At 42.5% G+C, this 19,132-nt stretch overlaps 1 protein-coding gene across 3 annotated transcripts in view; it reads right to left on the bottom strand.

The window, feature by feature from the left end:
* Positions 1-19,132, bottom strand: part of LOC6537316 (homeobox protein abdominal-B) — a 44,080-nt gene that overhangs the window by 9,153 nt on the left and 15,795 nt on the right. For 2 of the 3 annotated variants that reach the window (XM_015192793.2, XM_015192791.2), the window contains exons 2-3: positions 6,217-7,161; positions 3,026-3,402 (exon numbers count right to left, since the gene is read on the bottom strand). In XM_015192793.2, coding sequence (XP_015048279.1) covers positions 3,026-3,402; positions 6,217-7,147 — 1,308 coding nt within the window. In that variant the 5' untranslated portion in view covers positions 7,148-7,161. Of the gene's footprint in view, positions 1-3,025; positions 3,403-6,216; positions 7,162-11,979; positions 12,041-19,132 lie in introns of those variants that run through there. The other variant, XM_002097837.3, reaches the window with a different exon arrangement.

The raw sequence follows: 19,132 nt of genomic DNA, 5'->3' as shown, positions 1-19,132 counted from the left end.
ATTTTATGACTCTCACTTTGTCTCTGGCTTTTCATTTGTTCATTTGTGATTATATTTGAGGGGTTATATGTATGTCTGTTAAGCATATTCTGTTTATTGGTTATTTCTTTGAAATATCTTACAATAACGAATATGGCAGGTAATTCAAGTACCAATATCGTGCATTCCAAGTACTAAGTACTTAAGTAAACGCTCTGCTCAACAATGACTTGGTAAATAAGTTGCGAGTGAAAGCGGAAAAACCTTGATCCGATTAACCATCGTGTAATTATAAGTTTTAAACTGCAATCGAACTGGTTGGCAATTACGGGAGGAGTTGGTAATTTGATTCCAATTAACGCAAATCTCTCGCTGCAAACTTGATCCAGTGTGAGTGGTGGTGGGTCGATGGGAAAATTGGCAAGTGCCAATGCAAATGGCCAAAAGGCTTAATGTCCGGCCACAGCAGGATACCCACATACACAAATACAACACACAAACACGGTATACCTAGCATGTATGCACACACACGCAGGACACACACACAGGACAGCCATGTCCTGCAGTTAATTTGCTGATATTATTGCTGTGATTAACACATACATGTTTATGTGCCCTGACAGTGTTTTATATATAAACACAACATTCTGAGCGCAGTTGTGTGAGCGTGGAAATCTGTGCATTGCACTTGAATTGACGTCGGTTTCTCACGCACACACACACACACACACACACGCAGACGTGTCCTTTGCCAGGATGATAAATGACTGGACCGAGCTTATAATATTAATAACGTAGATAAAACACTTGAACATGTCGACATGCATAACATTTTGGCTCACACGGACAGTTGGACATCAAACACAAGGCACTAACCGAAAATATATACCAAATTGGCAATAAATAGGGTAATTTAAAGCTGATATTTTGAAACTAGTCATCGAATAGGATTTTGTGCAGTGTACACACGCACACGTTGCAGAATTCTTAGTGTTTATATGTGTATATCAACTTGTAATTAATTGACTTGATGGAGAATGTAATTTAATTAAGCAAGCATTTCACTGCGACTCCTCTGCCATATCCTTGTTGTTGCCATGGCCAATTGGCTTGGCTTCCATCTACATCTACATCTATACCATCCTCATTTTCCCTGCGCCTTGTGAGTGTGTTTATCTGACTGGGTCTTTGCCATGGCAGCCAATTAGTCTTATGGCATTTGAGCTCCCACACGGCGTATGCGTAATGTGAGATTATTAATGCAAATCGGGTTTGCATTGACAGGCCCAAGTTTTGACAGCTTTGTAGGGATTGACGAGGACATGGGATATACTTGAGGAATATAATGGCATAAATATATGTAAATATATGTTTGCATAAATACCTTTCCCAAGGTAAGCCCCAAGTGCTTAATTATAGCGATTTATAAATCAAGACGAAACATTTTCATTAAGTAGCGGAGGTTGAACTTTCGGTATTTAAACTCCGCACTGTCAACTGCAAATGCAGATAACAAACGAGTGGTTGAGTGGTTGGCCAAAAATATCCTGTTTGGGACAGAAACCGCAAAGGGCTCAGGAATGATATTAAAGTTTTGATTAATTTAGCGCCTCTTAAAGAGCCACGCACACAGATGGCAAACATGTGGGTGTGTTTGTTCATAAATTTTGTTGTTGCTCTTAATTGGCTGACAGCAGTTGGGCCCTGGGCATGTCCTTGCTGCAAAGTTAATTTATTCTAATTAGTCAATAAATCTCAATTTATTTCACAATCAGGCAAACTTCGTGTGTGTGTGTGTGTGTGTGTGCTTGTGTGCACTTGAGTGTGAGTTTGCTTGTGCTTAAAGGCATTTCTGGCTGCCATGCGAATTGTAAACTTGTCCTGCTCCTCGCCGTCGCCCCTCGAAAATAAAAGCCCTCCATTCTCCATTCTGCACAAAATCACATGTTCGGGCAGCTGCTGCAAGTGCAAATGCAAGTGCAACGAAATACAATTTGGCATAATAATTACTGAGGCATTAAGCAGCATCACACCTTGCTTCCTCTTGTTATGCTCTTCAATTAAATTACGATATATTTCATGGCTCCCGGGTTGATTCGAGTTGCGTAAATAAATTGCGGATTAAACTAATGCGGCCAACGGAATCAAAAAATGCTTATTTTTGCCAAAATGATGATCAAATTATGCTTTTAATTTGGCACGTTATTATTTTTCACTGCTACAGTGTGCGTCAAAGTTCCAAAGTCCAAACGCAGTGAATGAAAAAATGTTAAAAATTATTACATAATCAATAAAAAAAAAAATTAAAAAACACAAAATTGTAATCCTATTTCAAGTTGCACTTATTAAGTTATAAATATTTGTATTATTTTTTATTTTATAATATTTTAGTAACCTAAAGTCACTGCAGACTACTGTATATCAAAAATAATATCATTTTATTATATTTTTTATTTTTGCCTGTTCATTTCCTCGTGCAAATTAGGCAAATTAAATATTATAAGCATACGCACAGAAGCAGACAACAAAACATTTATGGTAAATATGTGCATTAGGCTGGGATTATTGAGTGGGTTTTAAAAGTGTTTAATTTAGTTAAATGGCCACAATTGCGATTGTGCTTTTTGAGCTAGCATTGACCAGCAAAATATTGTGACACTAAATAATTCGAATAATCCCACAAAAACATTATGTACGCTGGCTGCAATTTGCACTGATAGTCAGTGTGGGGAAAATCAATATGAAATATTTTTTTTAATCATTTTGCATAAAACTTCCAATTAAAATTTTGGCTTCCTATACGTTTCTGGAATTTCAGGAGCTAAAAATGTTGGTGCTTTTTAAGAACTAATCAGTAAAGATTATTATTTAAATGGATATTTGGGGGAAAAAAGGCAGAAATTCTTATTATATCTTCCCAGAATGTCGCAGATATGATCTTGATGTTAAATAAATCATTCTGAACGATGTGGATATTAAATTTCCATATACTATAGAACACGTATATATTTATTTTATTTTGTATAGTACTGGAATGTATTCCTACCTGCGTCTCGGTGACCATCAGCAGCTTGGCCATCTCGGTGCGCTCGCTGGCGCTGAGATACTTCTTGTTCTCGAACATCTTCTCCAGCTCGAAGATCTGCCTGCCGGTGAAGGTGGTGCGTGCCTTCTTCTTGCGCCGGGCATCCGTCGAACCGGAATCGGAGTCATCCTCGGTGGTCTCCAAGGTGCTGTTCGCATTGCTCTGCAGCTGCGGATTCAGATTGCTGCCCGGCGAGCTGCTGCTGTTGGTGGCCATCAACTTGTCCCGCATCAAACTATCGCTGCTGCCCGTGGGACTGATATCCGGTGGTAGAGCCACTGTTGCCGCTGCCGTCGGCGATAGCTTCTTTTTCTTGGCCGCCGGCTTGCCAGAGCTTTCTGCAAAAATGGATGGAGAAGAACAAAAAGATAAACAACAATAAGAAAACAAGAAAAACGGTTAGCCAGATATGAGTATGCACATTTGTCTTGGCCATGTTTGCCTGGCTTTTATATCGAATCGCAGCTGTTTAACCTCAATGGGGTCTCTTGGCTGTCATTTCATAACCGCTTTTGCAATTAGCCCGTCAAATGTAACAGCTATTGACTGGGCCAACTGCCTTTTGTTTTGCATTGTTCGATTCCTCTACCATACGTATGCCTTCCCCTTTCTTGTTTCTGCACTTTTCAGTATGCATTTGTTTGCCATTCGAGTTTTTACTCTTGGATTAGGTGGGTTACTATTCTTATGGGACAGGTAAGAAGAAGCATTGAATGTAGGGAAAACTTTCTAGGAAATATATTTTCCATTCAACAACTCCTATAATTTTTTGAATCTTAAAATATCGCATGACATGTTAACAGAAGATGTTGTAGAATCACCTATGAATAAACCAAGAATTTGGTCTTCACTCAGCTGCACTTCCATTTAATATCTCCACAAGATATCAAGGGCATTAATGGGCCACTTTCGTTGACCAATGGCCGCCTGGCAATATCGGGCGAAAACAAGTGTTAACTGTGCCATAAATGCCATATGCTTTTGGCCGCGGCTTTTGGACTTGACGGGGCCAAAACGTGTCTGGCATGAGGCGAACGAAACGTTGCCTGGACAACTTCAATTACCAATGCATAATTGAAATCTAATTGACAGTTAAATGCAAAACGCTCGATATCGCCGAGCTGTGTATATGGTGTACATGATGGGTGTTTGGTTTGCTGCTTCTGTCGTTGTTGTCGTTGTTGTCGCATTGTCGTTTGTCGCATTGCTAATACGCCGCGTGGGCCCCGGCGGCCTCATATGCATGACACTGTGATTAATTAGGCGGGGCGGTGTGGGTGCGGTGGTGGCATCAGTGCCATTGTCGCCGTATTTTCGCTGTCGCCATTGGCAATTGGTAATTGGCAATTGGCAATTTTCACTATCGAACAACCCGCGGGGTGGGGGTGGTGGTGGTGGGTTTCCCGAAGGAAATGAGAGACGATGGCAGTGGAGTGTAAAGGGCGCCCCATTGGCGCGAAATCAATAAAACTAAATGGCAAAACAAAAGCGGAAAAACAACAAGCTGGCCAAGCGTTAAAAGCCCGCAACTTGTGCAATTAGAGCAACAACAATAAAACCAGAACAAAAACAAATGTGAAAAACAAAAAAATGAAACGAAAAGAAAACTTTGCACAAATGTTTGCTTATATTTGCCAGCACCAGCATGGCTCTTAACGCCAATTGCCAATTTCCATGTCATTTCCATTAGGCCCAGTCGTCGACGGCGGGCATTTAAATGTCGTTATGCCAAGTGAGCAAAAAAGCTTCATCTCGGAACCCAAAACTCCACTTATTGCCCCGCTCGATTTGACGGCACTTCCATTTATGGCAGCTGCAAACAAGTAATTAAGCGAAAATTAACCGATGACTATGTCAAACAATCGCTTGTCTGGAAGTTCGTCATTCAATCGGTTTGCTTGTTTGCTGGATTGCTGGTTTGGCTGTTGTTTTCGCCAAGTCTGGTACGTGATTTTAATAACAATAAAAACGGAACACACACACACAACATTGAGCAATTAACGCGCCAAGCGAATGGCGGCAGCAAAATTATTCAAATTGAGTTCTCAACATTTGGTTGTTTTTGTTGTTTTTGCCCACCGATTGCCATTTTGTATTTGTTTCATTGTGGCTGCCGCAATTGCTAATTGCATTTTCGTACATTTTCGTATATTTTCGTGCCAATGCGCTGGCCTCTTTCGAATTAAATCATTTTAATGCACCCAATGCAAATGCATATTTAAATTGGCAACCATTTCCGATTCAAATATGAAATAAAAATAACAAAGCAATGAGCCAAAAGTGCATCTAATTAAATTTTGCACATTTTGTTGACCATTTACAATTTGAATAGTTTATTAATTATCGCAAAAGAACGGCCGGAATATATATGCAAACAATGTATTTACTGAACATTTTATGGCACATTTCGTTAATGATTCGCTCTCGTTTATGTAAAATAAAACAATGACTTATGTGTTTTAAATAACCAATTAGAGCTTTAAAATGTTCATAAATAATTAACTGTTTTTTAGCTCCGACATTTCGTTGTCCAAAGTTGTAGATTCAGTACGTCTTGAAGCCATAATCGAACTGTAAATGGCATATAAAATTCTTGGAAAATTGAGTAGCTGACAGACGAGCCGAGTTAACTGGAGTGTGGCAAATTCTAATGACCAGGCCATTAGCCCAGCCGAAAAAAGGGCCCAAGACGATGAGCGGGCCAAGAAGAAGACGAAGATGCCGATGGGCATCATTTAAGTTGGCAGAACACGCATACGCCGTGTTGCCCGCCGCACGCTTCGCTGAAGCGTGTTGAGAGCTCCACGCTCCGCTCAATTGGCAGGCTCGTCGAGCGTTGCCACACGGCACACACATCCTACCTATGCTGGGCGCCAATACGCGAGGGATGGGAACGGGATCACTTCGAAAATAGAAACACTTTCAAAAACACTAGCTACTAAATTGATTATAGATTTTGAGCTTGGGAAGAAGCTTTCAGAAGATCTACTTCTTTAGGCATTACTGATCTCATTATTCACTGACTGGCAAAGGTTTTAAGATTAGTAGTTCAGACTTTTAGCATCTCTTCACTAAGTTACACTTAGTAATAGTATATATAGTAATATACAGTAATATTTTTTCTCTGTGGACCAGTTGTGCCCAATACATACCCTTCTTGGTAGCAGACTTGCCGAGGATTTGGCTCTGTTTGGTGGCCGGCATGGGTGAGTTGTTGCTGTCGCGGGACTTTTTGGCCACACACAGATTTAGCGGCTGATCGAGCGGAGTTGCAACAGTTGCTGCTACTGCTGCTGCTGCTGCCACAGATGTGGCCCCTGCAACAGCGGCACTGTCTTCCTCGCTGGCATCGCTCATCGAAATGGAGGAGCTGCGGATGGGCTGCTGATCCTGATACGGTTTCAGTATGCTGTTCGGCGACTTGGCCGGTCCCTGGGCATCAAAGGCGCCCTCGGGCCGATCCTTTTTCACCAGGGACATGCCCAGGATATCGGCGATGGAGTGGGGCGTCGGGTGTGGCGGTAGGCGATCGTAGACATGGGCATGCCAATTGGTGGGCGGACCAGGTGTGGTTGTAATTGCAGGTGTGCTGACCGAACGCCGTTGCTGCTGCTGCTGCTGCTGTTGCGGCTGCTGCAGCTGCTGGGGATGCACTGAACTTGGGCGGGGCGCCACAACCGCCTCCAGTTGCTTTTGCAGAAACGTGGTGGGTGGACTGTCGGAGATCGTGCTGGCCATGTTGTTGTTGTCACGCACGCGCAACATATTCACCAGCTTCTCCTTGCTGCTGCTGATGGGACTGACCATGTGGCTGGTCATCGAGGTGGGCGGTATGGTCAGCGGACTGCTGTAGTTGTAGCCATTGCAGGCCATCTTGTACAGATCGGTGTTGGATTGCTGGTGTTGTTGTTGCTGCTGCTGCTGCTGATGTTGAAGTTGATTTTGATGATGTTGCTGCTGCAGGAGATGCAATTGCTGCTGCTGTTGCTGATCCTTCACAATGTTAGCGTAATTGTGACCCAGGGCCCCGCTGGCCATTTCAGCTGCCTCCAAATGTGCGTCGCGTTCAGTTTCGGGCATCATTTGAGCCACGTTGCCTGCAAATGAGGGAAATGAAAAAATATGTTAAACAAGTTGGTACTGAAAAATGGAGATAAAGTGAGAGAGAGCAAACTTAGATTAGCCCGAACAGCTGCACATTTGTCGTCAACTTGTTAACGGTCTGCCTGCCAACTGGCGCCTGGTAATGTAATTTGTGCCCGCCCTCGACGTGAAGGCCAAAAGGCTTCGTTTGCAACGGACCTCCACTTACTTTCACCGAACAACCCCCCCGCCCACCTTGCAGCTCGCACCCCCCCTGCAGAGACCCGAAAGTAATGCAATAAAATACAGCGTCAGTCCGTTGCCACTTGCTGCCTGTGCCGCAATGTACACGGCAAGAAAATAATACTAATTGTTATTTGTGAAATTTGCTTTTCTTGAAAAGGTTTATAAGCGTGGCTTTCAGTACCTATTAGAATTGTATAGGAAATCTGATATCTATCACCTACTTCTTAGATCCATAAAAATGCTAAATTGTGACGAAATAGCGAAATAAGTGACTATGAATTAAAATGCTGTCATGGCTTAGCTGGTTTGTAATATATTTAGGCTTATCTTGATTGTTTGGCATTTAGATAAGATTACTAACTTATGAATCACAAAGTTAGCCAGGTATGTATGTACACAATAGAATTTTATACTCATACTTTTAAGACCTAATTTAAATGGTCGAAATGGAGCAGCATTTTCGCTTGCAGTGCAGTTCAACTTATTTAACCCTCCGGCAAGCCTTGGCTTCGGCTTTGGCTTCGGCCGACTTGGGTTGAGTTGAGTTGAAGCGGGTTGAAGTGGGTGGAAGTGGGTTGGAGCCTCAGCCCCAGTTGGGTGGGTCAGGCGTAGCCTATTTCCTGGCGCACTGCGTTGTGATTTGCATAACAAAATGTTGCACAATCATTGCGAAAGAGAGGGGCGCAGAGTGAGAGCGACAGGGATAGAGGGAGATAGAGCTGGAGGAAGGATCCAACTAGGCGGCACATACGCTTTCAAGTGCTGTATGCCACCAGGGGGTGGCAAATGGGCGGTGGGTGGTGGGTGGTAGGCGTTGGGCGGTGTCGCACAGCCTTGTACATTTGTCACTGTGAGCGTGCGTTTGTGTTTGCAAGTGCTTGCTGAAAATTTATGGCACAACATTTGAGTGTGACACAATTTAACTTAATTCGTGAAGTCAAAAGCGTGTGAAATGTACATGGGATATTATTATTATTTTTTAAATTTCAGCAGTAAATTCTACGAGGAGCGTCGAGAGTTCTTTAACCTCAATGGTTTCAAATTGTATGTATAACAAATGAAATTGTATTTAAGTTCATATGATAGAAGAAAACTATTTAATAACTATATAATCAATATTAATTATAACAACTTAATATTACAAGAATTCAGAAAATCACAAAACCTTAGAGCCTTAAATTCTGTGTGAAAATAATTTCAAATCAAATATTTGCAGCTGTACGAAATGTATATCCACTTTGCTAAATTTCGAGTAAACAATTTGCAGTTAATTTGTTGGCATTTTGAATGCATCGTTATGCGTTGTAACAACTCATGGCTGGCATTCCCAAAAGCAATTTAAATTAATACAAAGTGCACACTCACCCCAACACTTCCACATACACAAGCACACACACACACACGCGGAAAAACTGAGCAGACGGCCACCCAACTACCACCCCCTTTCCGCAGTCGGCGTCGCAGTCGAAATGTCAGATTCGAGCAGCGCGCTCAATAAAATGATGCGTGCTTAAATGTTTTTTATTGCCGCTCGGCAGCAGCAGCAGCAACAACAAAAGGAGACACGAAGATATTTGCCACTCGCACTCACACAGATACACCCACACGACTGCAACTTGACAAATTTCTATCGCAACACGCGAGAGAGAGTGAGAGAGAGAGAGAGAGCGAGCTCATAAATGTGGCTAGCAACATGTTGCCAAGGCGAATGGCAAAATCACTTAAGTCGAAAATAAAATAAATGGCAAAGAGCAACAAGAGCAAAGCCAATTCACAGCGATGATGATGGGCGGCAATGGGAGGCGTGGGGTGGAGTGGATAGCATGGAGTGGGAGCGAGGCAGGAAGAAGGCTAGAGCGAGAGCGGGAAGGGAAGGACGAGGCAGCTGGAATGTGTTGCCGGCTGATTTGGGGGACATATTCAAGCAGCGGAAGCAGCGCAGGCAAGCGGAAGAAGTTATTTCAATTGCCTTGCCTTCCAGTCCCGAACGCAAAAATAGAGAGAAAAGGAGGAGCTGTCACTACACCGGGCGAAATTACTAAGGAACTTGTTAATTAACAAATAACTAAAGGAATTGGTCTGTGTTTAACCTTAATATCAGATAGTTACACTCGATATTTTAAACTAGAATTTTATTATCGTTTTATTTCCCAACAACGTCCTTTAAAATGGTTTTTTGTATCCAGGAAACCAATTTGTATTTTTTTTTGAGCTCCCTAGAGACAATTCCAATTACGACTTGCTCTCTAATTTAATCTCGTTATTTCCTAAAATGAATTTTTTCTGTGTGGCTTCCGAAAAAAAAGAGTGCCCCACCCTGCGGCACGTTCAGTAGCTTAGTTGCCAGCGAGTGTGTGTATTAGTTACCTGGCACGCTTCTGCCAGAGCCTCCTCCCCCCACTCCCCTCCCTCTGATGCCCCTCAATGGCAGGAGCAGGACCCAAGTGTCGAGTGCCAGGACGAAGGCTAATGGCATTTAAGTTTTGTTAGCCGGACTCGCCCTGCCACATGTGGCACATGTGGCACGTCAGGAGCGGTGGATGGCGAATGGCGAATGGTGGATGGTGGTTTTGTGGATGGGAATGTGCGACAGAAATTATATTGGATGGAATGTTACAGATGGTAAAGAAGATGGTTTAGCTCTCAACTTTTTGTTTCATTTAAATGGGTATTTTACGTATTTGCACAAAATAATGGTTAAAGTATTTAAGCAAACTAGATAACTCTTACTTAAGCCCGTTTGATTGCCTAAAATCGTCCAAAACTGAACCTCTTATTTGAGAATTCGCTCATGTTTGTTTTGTGTGCCATATGAGCATTATATCTGGAAAGTCTACATTTTCGCCCGTTTCGGCAACTTTTTGCCAACCATATTTGGCCTCGAGGCTGCGGAGATGGATTTTTGGTGCTGGCCAAGCCGACTCCTGTCCTTCGCTGGCTTGCCAGCATTTTGTCTATTTTATTTCATTTTCATTTTATTGCATTGACAACAACGCAGCACACATTCCACAGGAGGGTCACAGGACCTTCGGGTGCGAGGGTGGCTGACTTTTTGTCTGCCGTTTTGCTGGAATTTTAACAAGCCACTCTCGAATCATCATCATCATCAGGGTCCGCTTCATTTGCCCACGGCATCTTTCGCCAGAGACCCTTGGTCGCCGCCATTCGTTTTGTACTCCACTCAAAGAAAAAAGGCGTGTTCTCTACTCTTTATATAAAATATACGATAATTTAAAACTTTATGAAACTTTTATATGTAGTGAAATATTAATTGCCTCAATATATATATCAGAATATATATTTTAGATACAAAATACAAAAGCTTAAATTAATTGTATTTTATCAAACCTATAAAAAAAATTAACCTATTAGTTGAGGCCTATTAGTAAATAAATTAACCTATTAGTTAAGGCCTATTAGTACATTTCCTATGTACTTGTACTTCCTATATATAAATTTATAAATTTTTACTTTTTCATCGCAAGTGTCATTGTTGTCTTTCCTTTTCGTTTCGTCCTTGTTTCACGTTCGTCGTCGACTTTGCTTTTCAGCTTTTGGCTGGCTTTTCTTCGTCTCTGGGCCGTGTGTTAGTTTTGACGTTAACTGTGTGGCTGACTTTGTCCGCCCCCTTTTTCCGTATCTTCACGCCCATGCCACCCACTTTTACGCCCACCCTCTGTCCGTTGCGCCATGTCAGCATAATTTAATGTGTTATCCTGTACTGTTTTTCTGCGTGTGTGTGTGTGTGTGTGTGAGTGAGTGGGTGTGAGTGAGTGGGTGCTGTCAACCTGGCAGCTAAAGTGTGTAATTCGTCATTCATATTTACCCCCCCATCCGAGCCACCGCCCCCCAACCACCCACAAAGTTTGGCTTGTGCGTCATCATTTGCTGAATTGAAAGCCTTATAAATTGCTGGTTCTTATAGCTCGACTTTGCAGCAAACAACCGCATGAGAACTCGGATCTGAGCCATCGCATATCGAATATAGGATCTAAATTATTGAAAATATTTGAATATTGTCTTTAAGCTCGATGGACTACAAAGCCAACTCGGCAGCTGCAATCAACGCTGCAAGCCAGTTTGACCCCGGGGATTTCTGTGGTGACCTGTAACATGCCGCTAATTGATTTTTATGAGGTACTCTAATGAATGTCCTGGGCGGCCCATAATTGCCCAGGCGAAAGCGGGCACACACACACACACACACACACACACTGGCACACACACACACGTACAAAATGGCAGGCGCCAGGCGGTTGGCATATTTCGTTGGGAAAGGAAAGTCTCTGAATATTTCATAAAGTTATGCGCTCGCTAATTAAATTGCCGCGACACACAGACACATGAGCACACAGACTGTGATGTGATGTGAAGGCAAACAGTTCACTATCGGCACTTCACCTGGTGGGCGGGTTGGTGGGTTTGGTTTAAGGAAAATGCCACCCCCAAGGACTAAGCAATTTTAAATGAATTTACATTAACCGTTGCCGCAGAGACCGGCTCGCGATGTTCCTTGGAAAATTGCTCGTGTGCTTTAATTGTTTTAATTTCCCTGGCATTTGCCTCGTGTGTGAATTTATACTCACATGCGCGCACAGTCCTTCACTAGTGTTAGTTCGTTTTTCGTTTTTCGCTTTTCTTTTTTCTTTTTTCCTTTAATTTTTGTTTGGGAAAACTTTTTCCTAGCAAGGGCAAAACAACAATAAGTTAATAGAACACGCACACACACGACGAGCACAAATTAAAATGAAATAAACTTTTACTTTTTCACTCCAAATCTACAAATTGGGTTAGCACTTTGGCCGAGAGACAGACCAACCAACAATTGAATCAAAGTCGAACGTTAAAGTCGCTTAAAACTTGACAACTCGAACGAAGCCAACGGTTGGAATACTAAAATCAGTGTTTGATTATATTCCATACCATTAATATTTTCAATATACTCGTATATATACGTAGAAGCAGTCAAACGATTATTATTGCCCGGCTATTGTGTGGGATTTAGCCAACTCCGTTTGCACAGCCAACTTGGTTACGGAGTAACTTCATAGCATAGACAAGAGTTTGGCGAAGGGAAGCCAATATGGCTGCATAAATAAATCATAAAATGCTGAAAAACGATTGTCCGGGAAAAGTGCTCCTGTGTGTGTGTGTGTGTGAGTGTGCGCTGGAAAAGTGGGTATGTGAAAAGTGGCAATTGTGAACTTTTCTTTGGGGGGTGGCCGCTTTCGATCCGAGCAATTGCAGCGAGAGTTGCATTTTGGGGAATGTTTTATTCAAGTGTTTTTGGTTTGCTTGTAGATTGGCTCATTCACAGAACTGTGTGTGTTTTCCCACATGGGTGAAAATAACTAGTTATGACTGTGTCAACCAATTGGATCAGTAAACTGCCTGTTGAATTTATTATATTATTTCATTCGAAACGATTTCATAACTGAGAGTTGCATGGCAGTTTGTTTTTTGTTTTGGTTTACTAAATTAAGTGTAAGTGCTAGTCTGGTATTATTATTTTATTCAGTTTTCCTAAGTAATTGTTTTCTGGCTTTCTCCCCCATTTTTCTGTAATACTGAAATTGTGAAACCAACGAATTTTCACCTACTACTCCAATGTAAGCCACTTAGAGAAGGGCTAATAAAATAAACACCGCTAAATGGCGCAGGATAATGGTCACACACACCCAACTCAAGTTGAATCTCGGTCCCTCGTCATTTAACATTACAGTTACAGTTGCGGGCGAAATTCCAGCACATGCGAGTATCCTTCCTGCCCCAGCCACGCCCACAAGAACCGAAGGTAAATGGCAGCCATTCGGAGCCAAATCTGCAGAGCACACAAACATTACGTGGCTATTTCGAGCGCAGCATTTAAGCTCTTCAATCTACAATTCCCCCGGCGAGGTCTTAAACTTTTCGTTTTCGTTTCTGTTTCTGTTGCTGTTGCTGCCACTGGCTGCTGTTGTTGATGTTATATTTATTTATTTTTATTGACAGCATTATATTTTATTTATTATATTGAATTCAAGTCATTGTGCTGCCACGACCAGCTCACGACCGGGCCAAGTTAAGTTCCCTGCCATTCCTGCCACTGCCACTGCCACTGGCACGTTCTCAGCGGGCTGAGATGTGTGTTTGCGCCATTATTGTCAAGTCAGCATATAAAGCATCTAGCATCCAGCATTCAGCAGCTAGCGAAGGGTGGCCCAGATCCCCAATACACACACAGGCCAGGCACTGAGAGAAAAGCCCCAAACCAGTGGGGTTTTGAAGGTTTTCCAGTAGTTCCAGCCTACCAAAAACATTTGTCTTCTTTTAAAATATATCATTAATTTGTATTTTATTTACTAAGGCTTGTAAATGCACTTTTTTATAAACGAATGAAATTTAAGACGCAGTCCTTTTCTTTTCCAGTGCACGCTCTCGTAGTTTGAACGGAAATCGTTATATAAATCACAGACAGATTATAAATGCTGCGCAATTTTCAAGTTATTTTTGCTAGATGCGTCTGCGAGGGTTGTTCCCATGACGCCCTTTTAGGGGTAACTCAGAAAAGGTTTGCGACAGTGAAGACTCCGCTGAGTGACAGCTAGATGTGGACAACTGTTGAGTGGATGGTTGGATAGAATGCCAGACTGGGTGTTCGGGTGTTGGGTGTTTGGGTGTTGGGGGAGTTGTTCATTAGTGCGGATGGGCGCAATTGAAACGACACAAAATGAGTGAAAATGTCAGCTAATTATGTTTGCATTTTGGCCATATAGAACTGCCGCTGAGCCGGAAGTGCCGGCAGGCTCATTTCCGTTTGAAATGTTTCCTGTCATAATTCGCCCTCGCTGGGATTTTTGTTTTTTTTTTCCCTGTCCAACTACACCCGCCTCCTATTTTTATTTTCACATCGATTTTTGGGGCTGGAAGTGCTCCAAGAATAAGTCAAAACTTTGAGGCAATTTGCCTTTAAAGCTTTTTCGCCAAGGGTCCTTGGGGTTTTTTTGCTTTCCTTTTTTTTTTGCCTTTTGGGAGCGACGAGGACGAAATGCGCTTGTCATGGCTTATTTCACTTGAACTTTGGGTCAGCAAAGTTGGCGTGCTCAAGCTTTATTTTTTTAATTTGCTGCGGCATTTTATTCGCTAAACGTTTTTGTTTTTTTTTTAGTTTTTTCAGTTTTTCTTTTTTTGTACCGACCATTAGACAGCCGCTCCTTTGTACACAAAAACGAAGAAAGAAATGCAAAAGGGCAGGGGAAAGAGAAAGAGAACTTGCCGCAATTAACTAACTGCCTATGATTGATGACCTTTTAAATGGGATGGCGACTACTTCTCATTATTGCCATTATTATAATTCTCTTTTGCATTCGTCAGAAGTATGTAGGCCCAGTGCCTCATTGGTTGATTGGTTGGCCATAAGGCGAACTGGGTCAAAGGTCACCGCACTCGACTAATTGCCATCCAATTGGACCACATGTCGACTGAGTTGGCGCTCATTGGATTCCCTCGGTTTGCATTCGATTGGATTGGATTGGATTGGATTGCATTGCTGGTTTGCTACACTTAATTGTCAAGCGAATGTTTTAAATTAATGCATTATTGCCCATGTGCCATCGATTATTTATATTGCTGTTTCATTGCAGTTGGCCAGCAACATTGAGTACATCCATCAGTTTGTCAATCAATCAACTAACTGGCACATGAAGTATGCAAAAACTTTCAACAAACAACTTGATCGAATGTGAAAACTTTTCACATCATTTCAGTTGAACAGGAAATATTCTACACACATTTGTGTCACATCTCCTAATTGGAATTGACGTGAAAATCGAGTGGAAAATGAAAACTTACCAATATAGAACAGTTGACTCACTCGAAGGTCGCAATGAATATATTTGAGCATATTTAAAGCATTCCATTTGGGCACTATCCCATCTCAAAAGTCTCATGTATAGATGATCTTTTATTAGATCCTTTAAAATCCCATTTAAGGATGCTTGATTATTTTGTTTATTTCACTGTTTCGAACCGAAGCGCTTAAAATGCAAACTGTGAATAAACTGTGATTTGTGCAGGGCAGATAATGTAGGTTGTCTAATTCCTAATTTCTAATCGTAGGTCTTTAAGATCGCGTTGAGATGGAACCCTTTGAGCAAAGGGTCAATAAGCAACGACGTCACTCAGTTGGCTCAATGCGCAAATCATTGATTTTCGCCTAATGAGGCAGGAAAATCGTGGGAATTAAGTAGAATAAAAAGCAAAGGTTGAGCTCCTTTTTTTTTGAGTAAAAGGTAATCGAAATATGATGACTCTCCTGTCACCCAATATTTGGCATCGCTCTGCGAGCGAAGCGATCTCGGCCCAGCCGGTTGAAATATGAGTCAATTATACTTCCGTACGCATAAATTAATGATTAATTGCAAAATAAATTGACTTGCGTCACTTAATTACGTAGCGCAAGCGACACTGGAGAAAGCCGATAGTGAAAGGGGGGAAAGGGGGCGGGGTGGCGGTGGGCGGGCGCAGTTGTCACGCTCCGTGCAAAAGCCCGTCACTCGTCCGCCTGTCAACGCACTCGCTCAATTACACTGCGCGAAATAAGGGAGTGCTGCACTTATATTCGTCGCTAAATCTGCAAAAGTAACAGTCGAAAGGTAGAAGACACTACGCCATAATATTGGTAATTTCTTTTAAAATCTTCAAAATATATATCTGTAAAATGTTACTACTTGAAGCGAATATCAAGAAGTTCTATAATAAGATGATAATTTGTTATATCAACGCCCCAATTTGTTTCCCTTTAGCTTGCATCCCCAATTTTTCCCAGTGTGCACCAAGAGGGACAAACACATGCACAGAACGGCAATTTCTGCTGTTGACATTCACAGTCAAACATGCTTAATTAATGCCAGCAACGTTGCCATCACTCGCGGACTCCTCACCCACCTCACTCCCCCTCCCTTTAACCACCACCCTCCCGTTTCTCGGCATTTCGCAGTAAATGAGAGCCGGCGCAGTAAGACAACATTAATGCGAACATTAACAAAAACTGCTGGCGCTGCCTACTGTGCGCCCAGATCGTCCGGCTACCAAAAATAAACACTCGCCGGTATTACGATGATGATAATAATGATACATGGCCAAGTCGAAGTCGTAGCTCTCGAGTGAGTGGCCCGATGGCACTTGATGGTGCTCGTCTGGCTGCCAGCTCTGCTCCGCTCCTTGATGAGCATTTTCCGATGATGGTGCAATTCTGCATCCCCATTCCCATCTCCATGTCCACCACCAATACCCATCCACCCGTTGCAAAGCCAACTCAGACTTTCGTTCATTGTCTGGCAAGATTCCCATAATTAAGCACAAAAGAACACAGTGGTTTAGGGCGCCATTTAAAAAGTTTACTCCTCAGCCCGAAATTTATTTATTTTATTATTAGGACATGGCGTGCTTTCATATATTTATAGTGATTGAAGACCATAAATAGTTGTTAAAGAGTTTTTTTTTAGTGGTAAAGTTATTTAATGTTTATTTAATTTGAATGTTTTCAATACCATTTCGTTGTGCGATAGCTTTTCTTAGCTAGTTTTAAATAAATGATTGCTTTAGAACCTGTGTCATTTGGCAAGCTTTGTTGCACGCAATTAACCCTTTGGTGCCAGTGTTGCGGCAACTGCTTGCTTGGCACAAAAATCAATAAAAACCTTTGCCGAAATGGCTTTCGCACCACTCCAGTTGATCCGATTTTGTTCGCCGGATCGAAGAAAATGCAGGCGGGGATTCGACGAGGAATAAAACTGGGGGACGAGAATAAAACTGGCGAGCAATTAACGCTGAATTGATACGCACAGCTCGGAAGGCATTGAACCCTCCATCGTCCGTTCGGAACAGAAAGGCGCTCCAGTTCGCCCATTTAAGCGTTGGCATTAAGACGTAATTAAAACAACGCTAAATGGGAGCGGATCAGAGGACCCCATTCGCTCAGGGGGAGCAGCCAATGGGGGCCAGCAAGGAGTCAAAAGATTATTTGTATTTAATTTCAAGTACGCTGGCAGGAAGGCACTGCTGCTAATGCTTCTGCTCCTGCTTTTGCCTCTGCTTCTGCTTCTGTTTTTGGCTTTGGCTCTCCTTTTGCTTTTGCTTTTGCTCAGCAGAGACAGTTTTTCTCCGCGCCGTACATAAAACTCAATTATAATTAAGCATTTAAGTGGAAACGAGCGAGGCTGCGAGCAAATGAAGCACGAAAAGAACTTCCACCATGTTCCAACTTGATGACAAGGCTGCCACCAAACCCGCCTCTGCCACCACCTCCGCCCCCAGTGACCCCGCCCATTTTTATTAGTAGTAGCCAGGGGCAGCACCCTAATTGCTAAGAGCGCCACTCAAAGTTTCGGCAGGATAAGGATAAGGATGACGATAAGCATTAGGATAAGGATGGTAACTCGAGCATGAGGCGGTATTTAATTATCGTTCATCGCTCATCGCTGCCCATTTGTTCGCGAAGGTTTTATTGGGGGTCTGCACTGAGAACAATTTCTCTTGCTTGCTAAGTTAGTGTATGCTAGTTCAAGGTTCTGAAAGTAAAAGGGCTCCTTTCAAACCGCTGTGCAGTTTAGGGATAGTAAAACCAACTATCATTGTATACAAGAAAATTAGTTAGAATATCTTCTTCCTATTTGCCTTCCTTGCCAGTGGCAACAATTAAGCAGTAACTATTTTTCTCACTGCATCACATTTGGCCTTTACCATTCACCAGGACAATACTACTCGATGCCAGTTGCCATGGCAGTGGATTAATTGTTACGTAAACTCGTTTAATTTGCTTGCATAATGCAGGCTGCAACCAGAGACGAAAAGTATCTCAATTAACGAAATCGTCGATGAGGTCAAAGTATCATGGCCATCTATGTATTTTCCGGCCAAATAGGTCAGCCATTCGGTAGATATTTATTTATAAAACTCACTCGCTTTTTTCTGGGCCAGTCGAGTGTGTAAATATATACGACAACTGACAACTGCCGAATGGAAAAATGGAAAATGGGGAAAAAGAAAATGGACGGTTCGGGGATGTGAAATTTTAATGAACTTTTAAACGTAATGAAAGTAATTTTCAAATTGCAAGCTCACAGAAAGTGGAGAGCGGTGGATGAGTAGGTGGGCAGAAGGCATGCGGCTTAACTTGTTATTTTTTTTTTATTCTGTGCCCCAGTGAAATTCAATTGCGGCAGAAGTCGAGCGCTGGCAACTTTTGTGCGTCCTTCAGACGATCCAGCCACCCAAAACAACCCACCAGATAACCCAGCAGATAGCCACCCATCCAAAACCCAGTGAAAAAAGCCAGTTGGCCGGGCGGCCACTCGAAATGATTTCGAAATGGCATTGAATGTAGCATTTAATTTGTGCGCCACAAGCGGCGGCGATGAGGATGAGGATGAAGTTGTCGGTGGTCCTTGGCCAGGTTCGCCTCTCTGCTCGTGGCTGCTATTTATAACTGTTTATTTGCCGTGTGCCATCCGCGATACACGGCGAGAAAATGTGCTCAAACATTAGATAATTCCTGTGGTTTCAAAACTTAATCATAATGTTAACTATACAGCTTCTACATCAGATACCTTCGATTATGATGGCAGGCATAAGGCACTTGGCTATGATTTCTCTGTATGAAATGGGCCATGTCCTTTTCTCTCAGTGCAGTTGCAGCTCGGGCTCTGTCTGCCACTGAAAGGGATTAATTAAACTGACAACTGACGTCTGTGGGTGGCC

Source organism: Drosophila yakuba, chromosome 3R (assembly GCF_016746365.2).
Source record: "Drosophila yakuba strain Tai18E2 chromosome 3R, Prin_Dyak_Tai18E2_2.1, whole genome shotgun sequence".
Lineage (NCBI taxonomy): Eukaryota > Metazoa > Arthropoda > Insecta > Diptera > Drosophilidae > Drosophila > Drosophila yakuba.
This window is presented reverse-complemented; position numbering and strand designations above follow the sequence as displayed.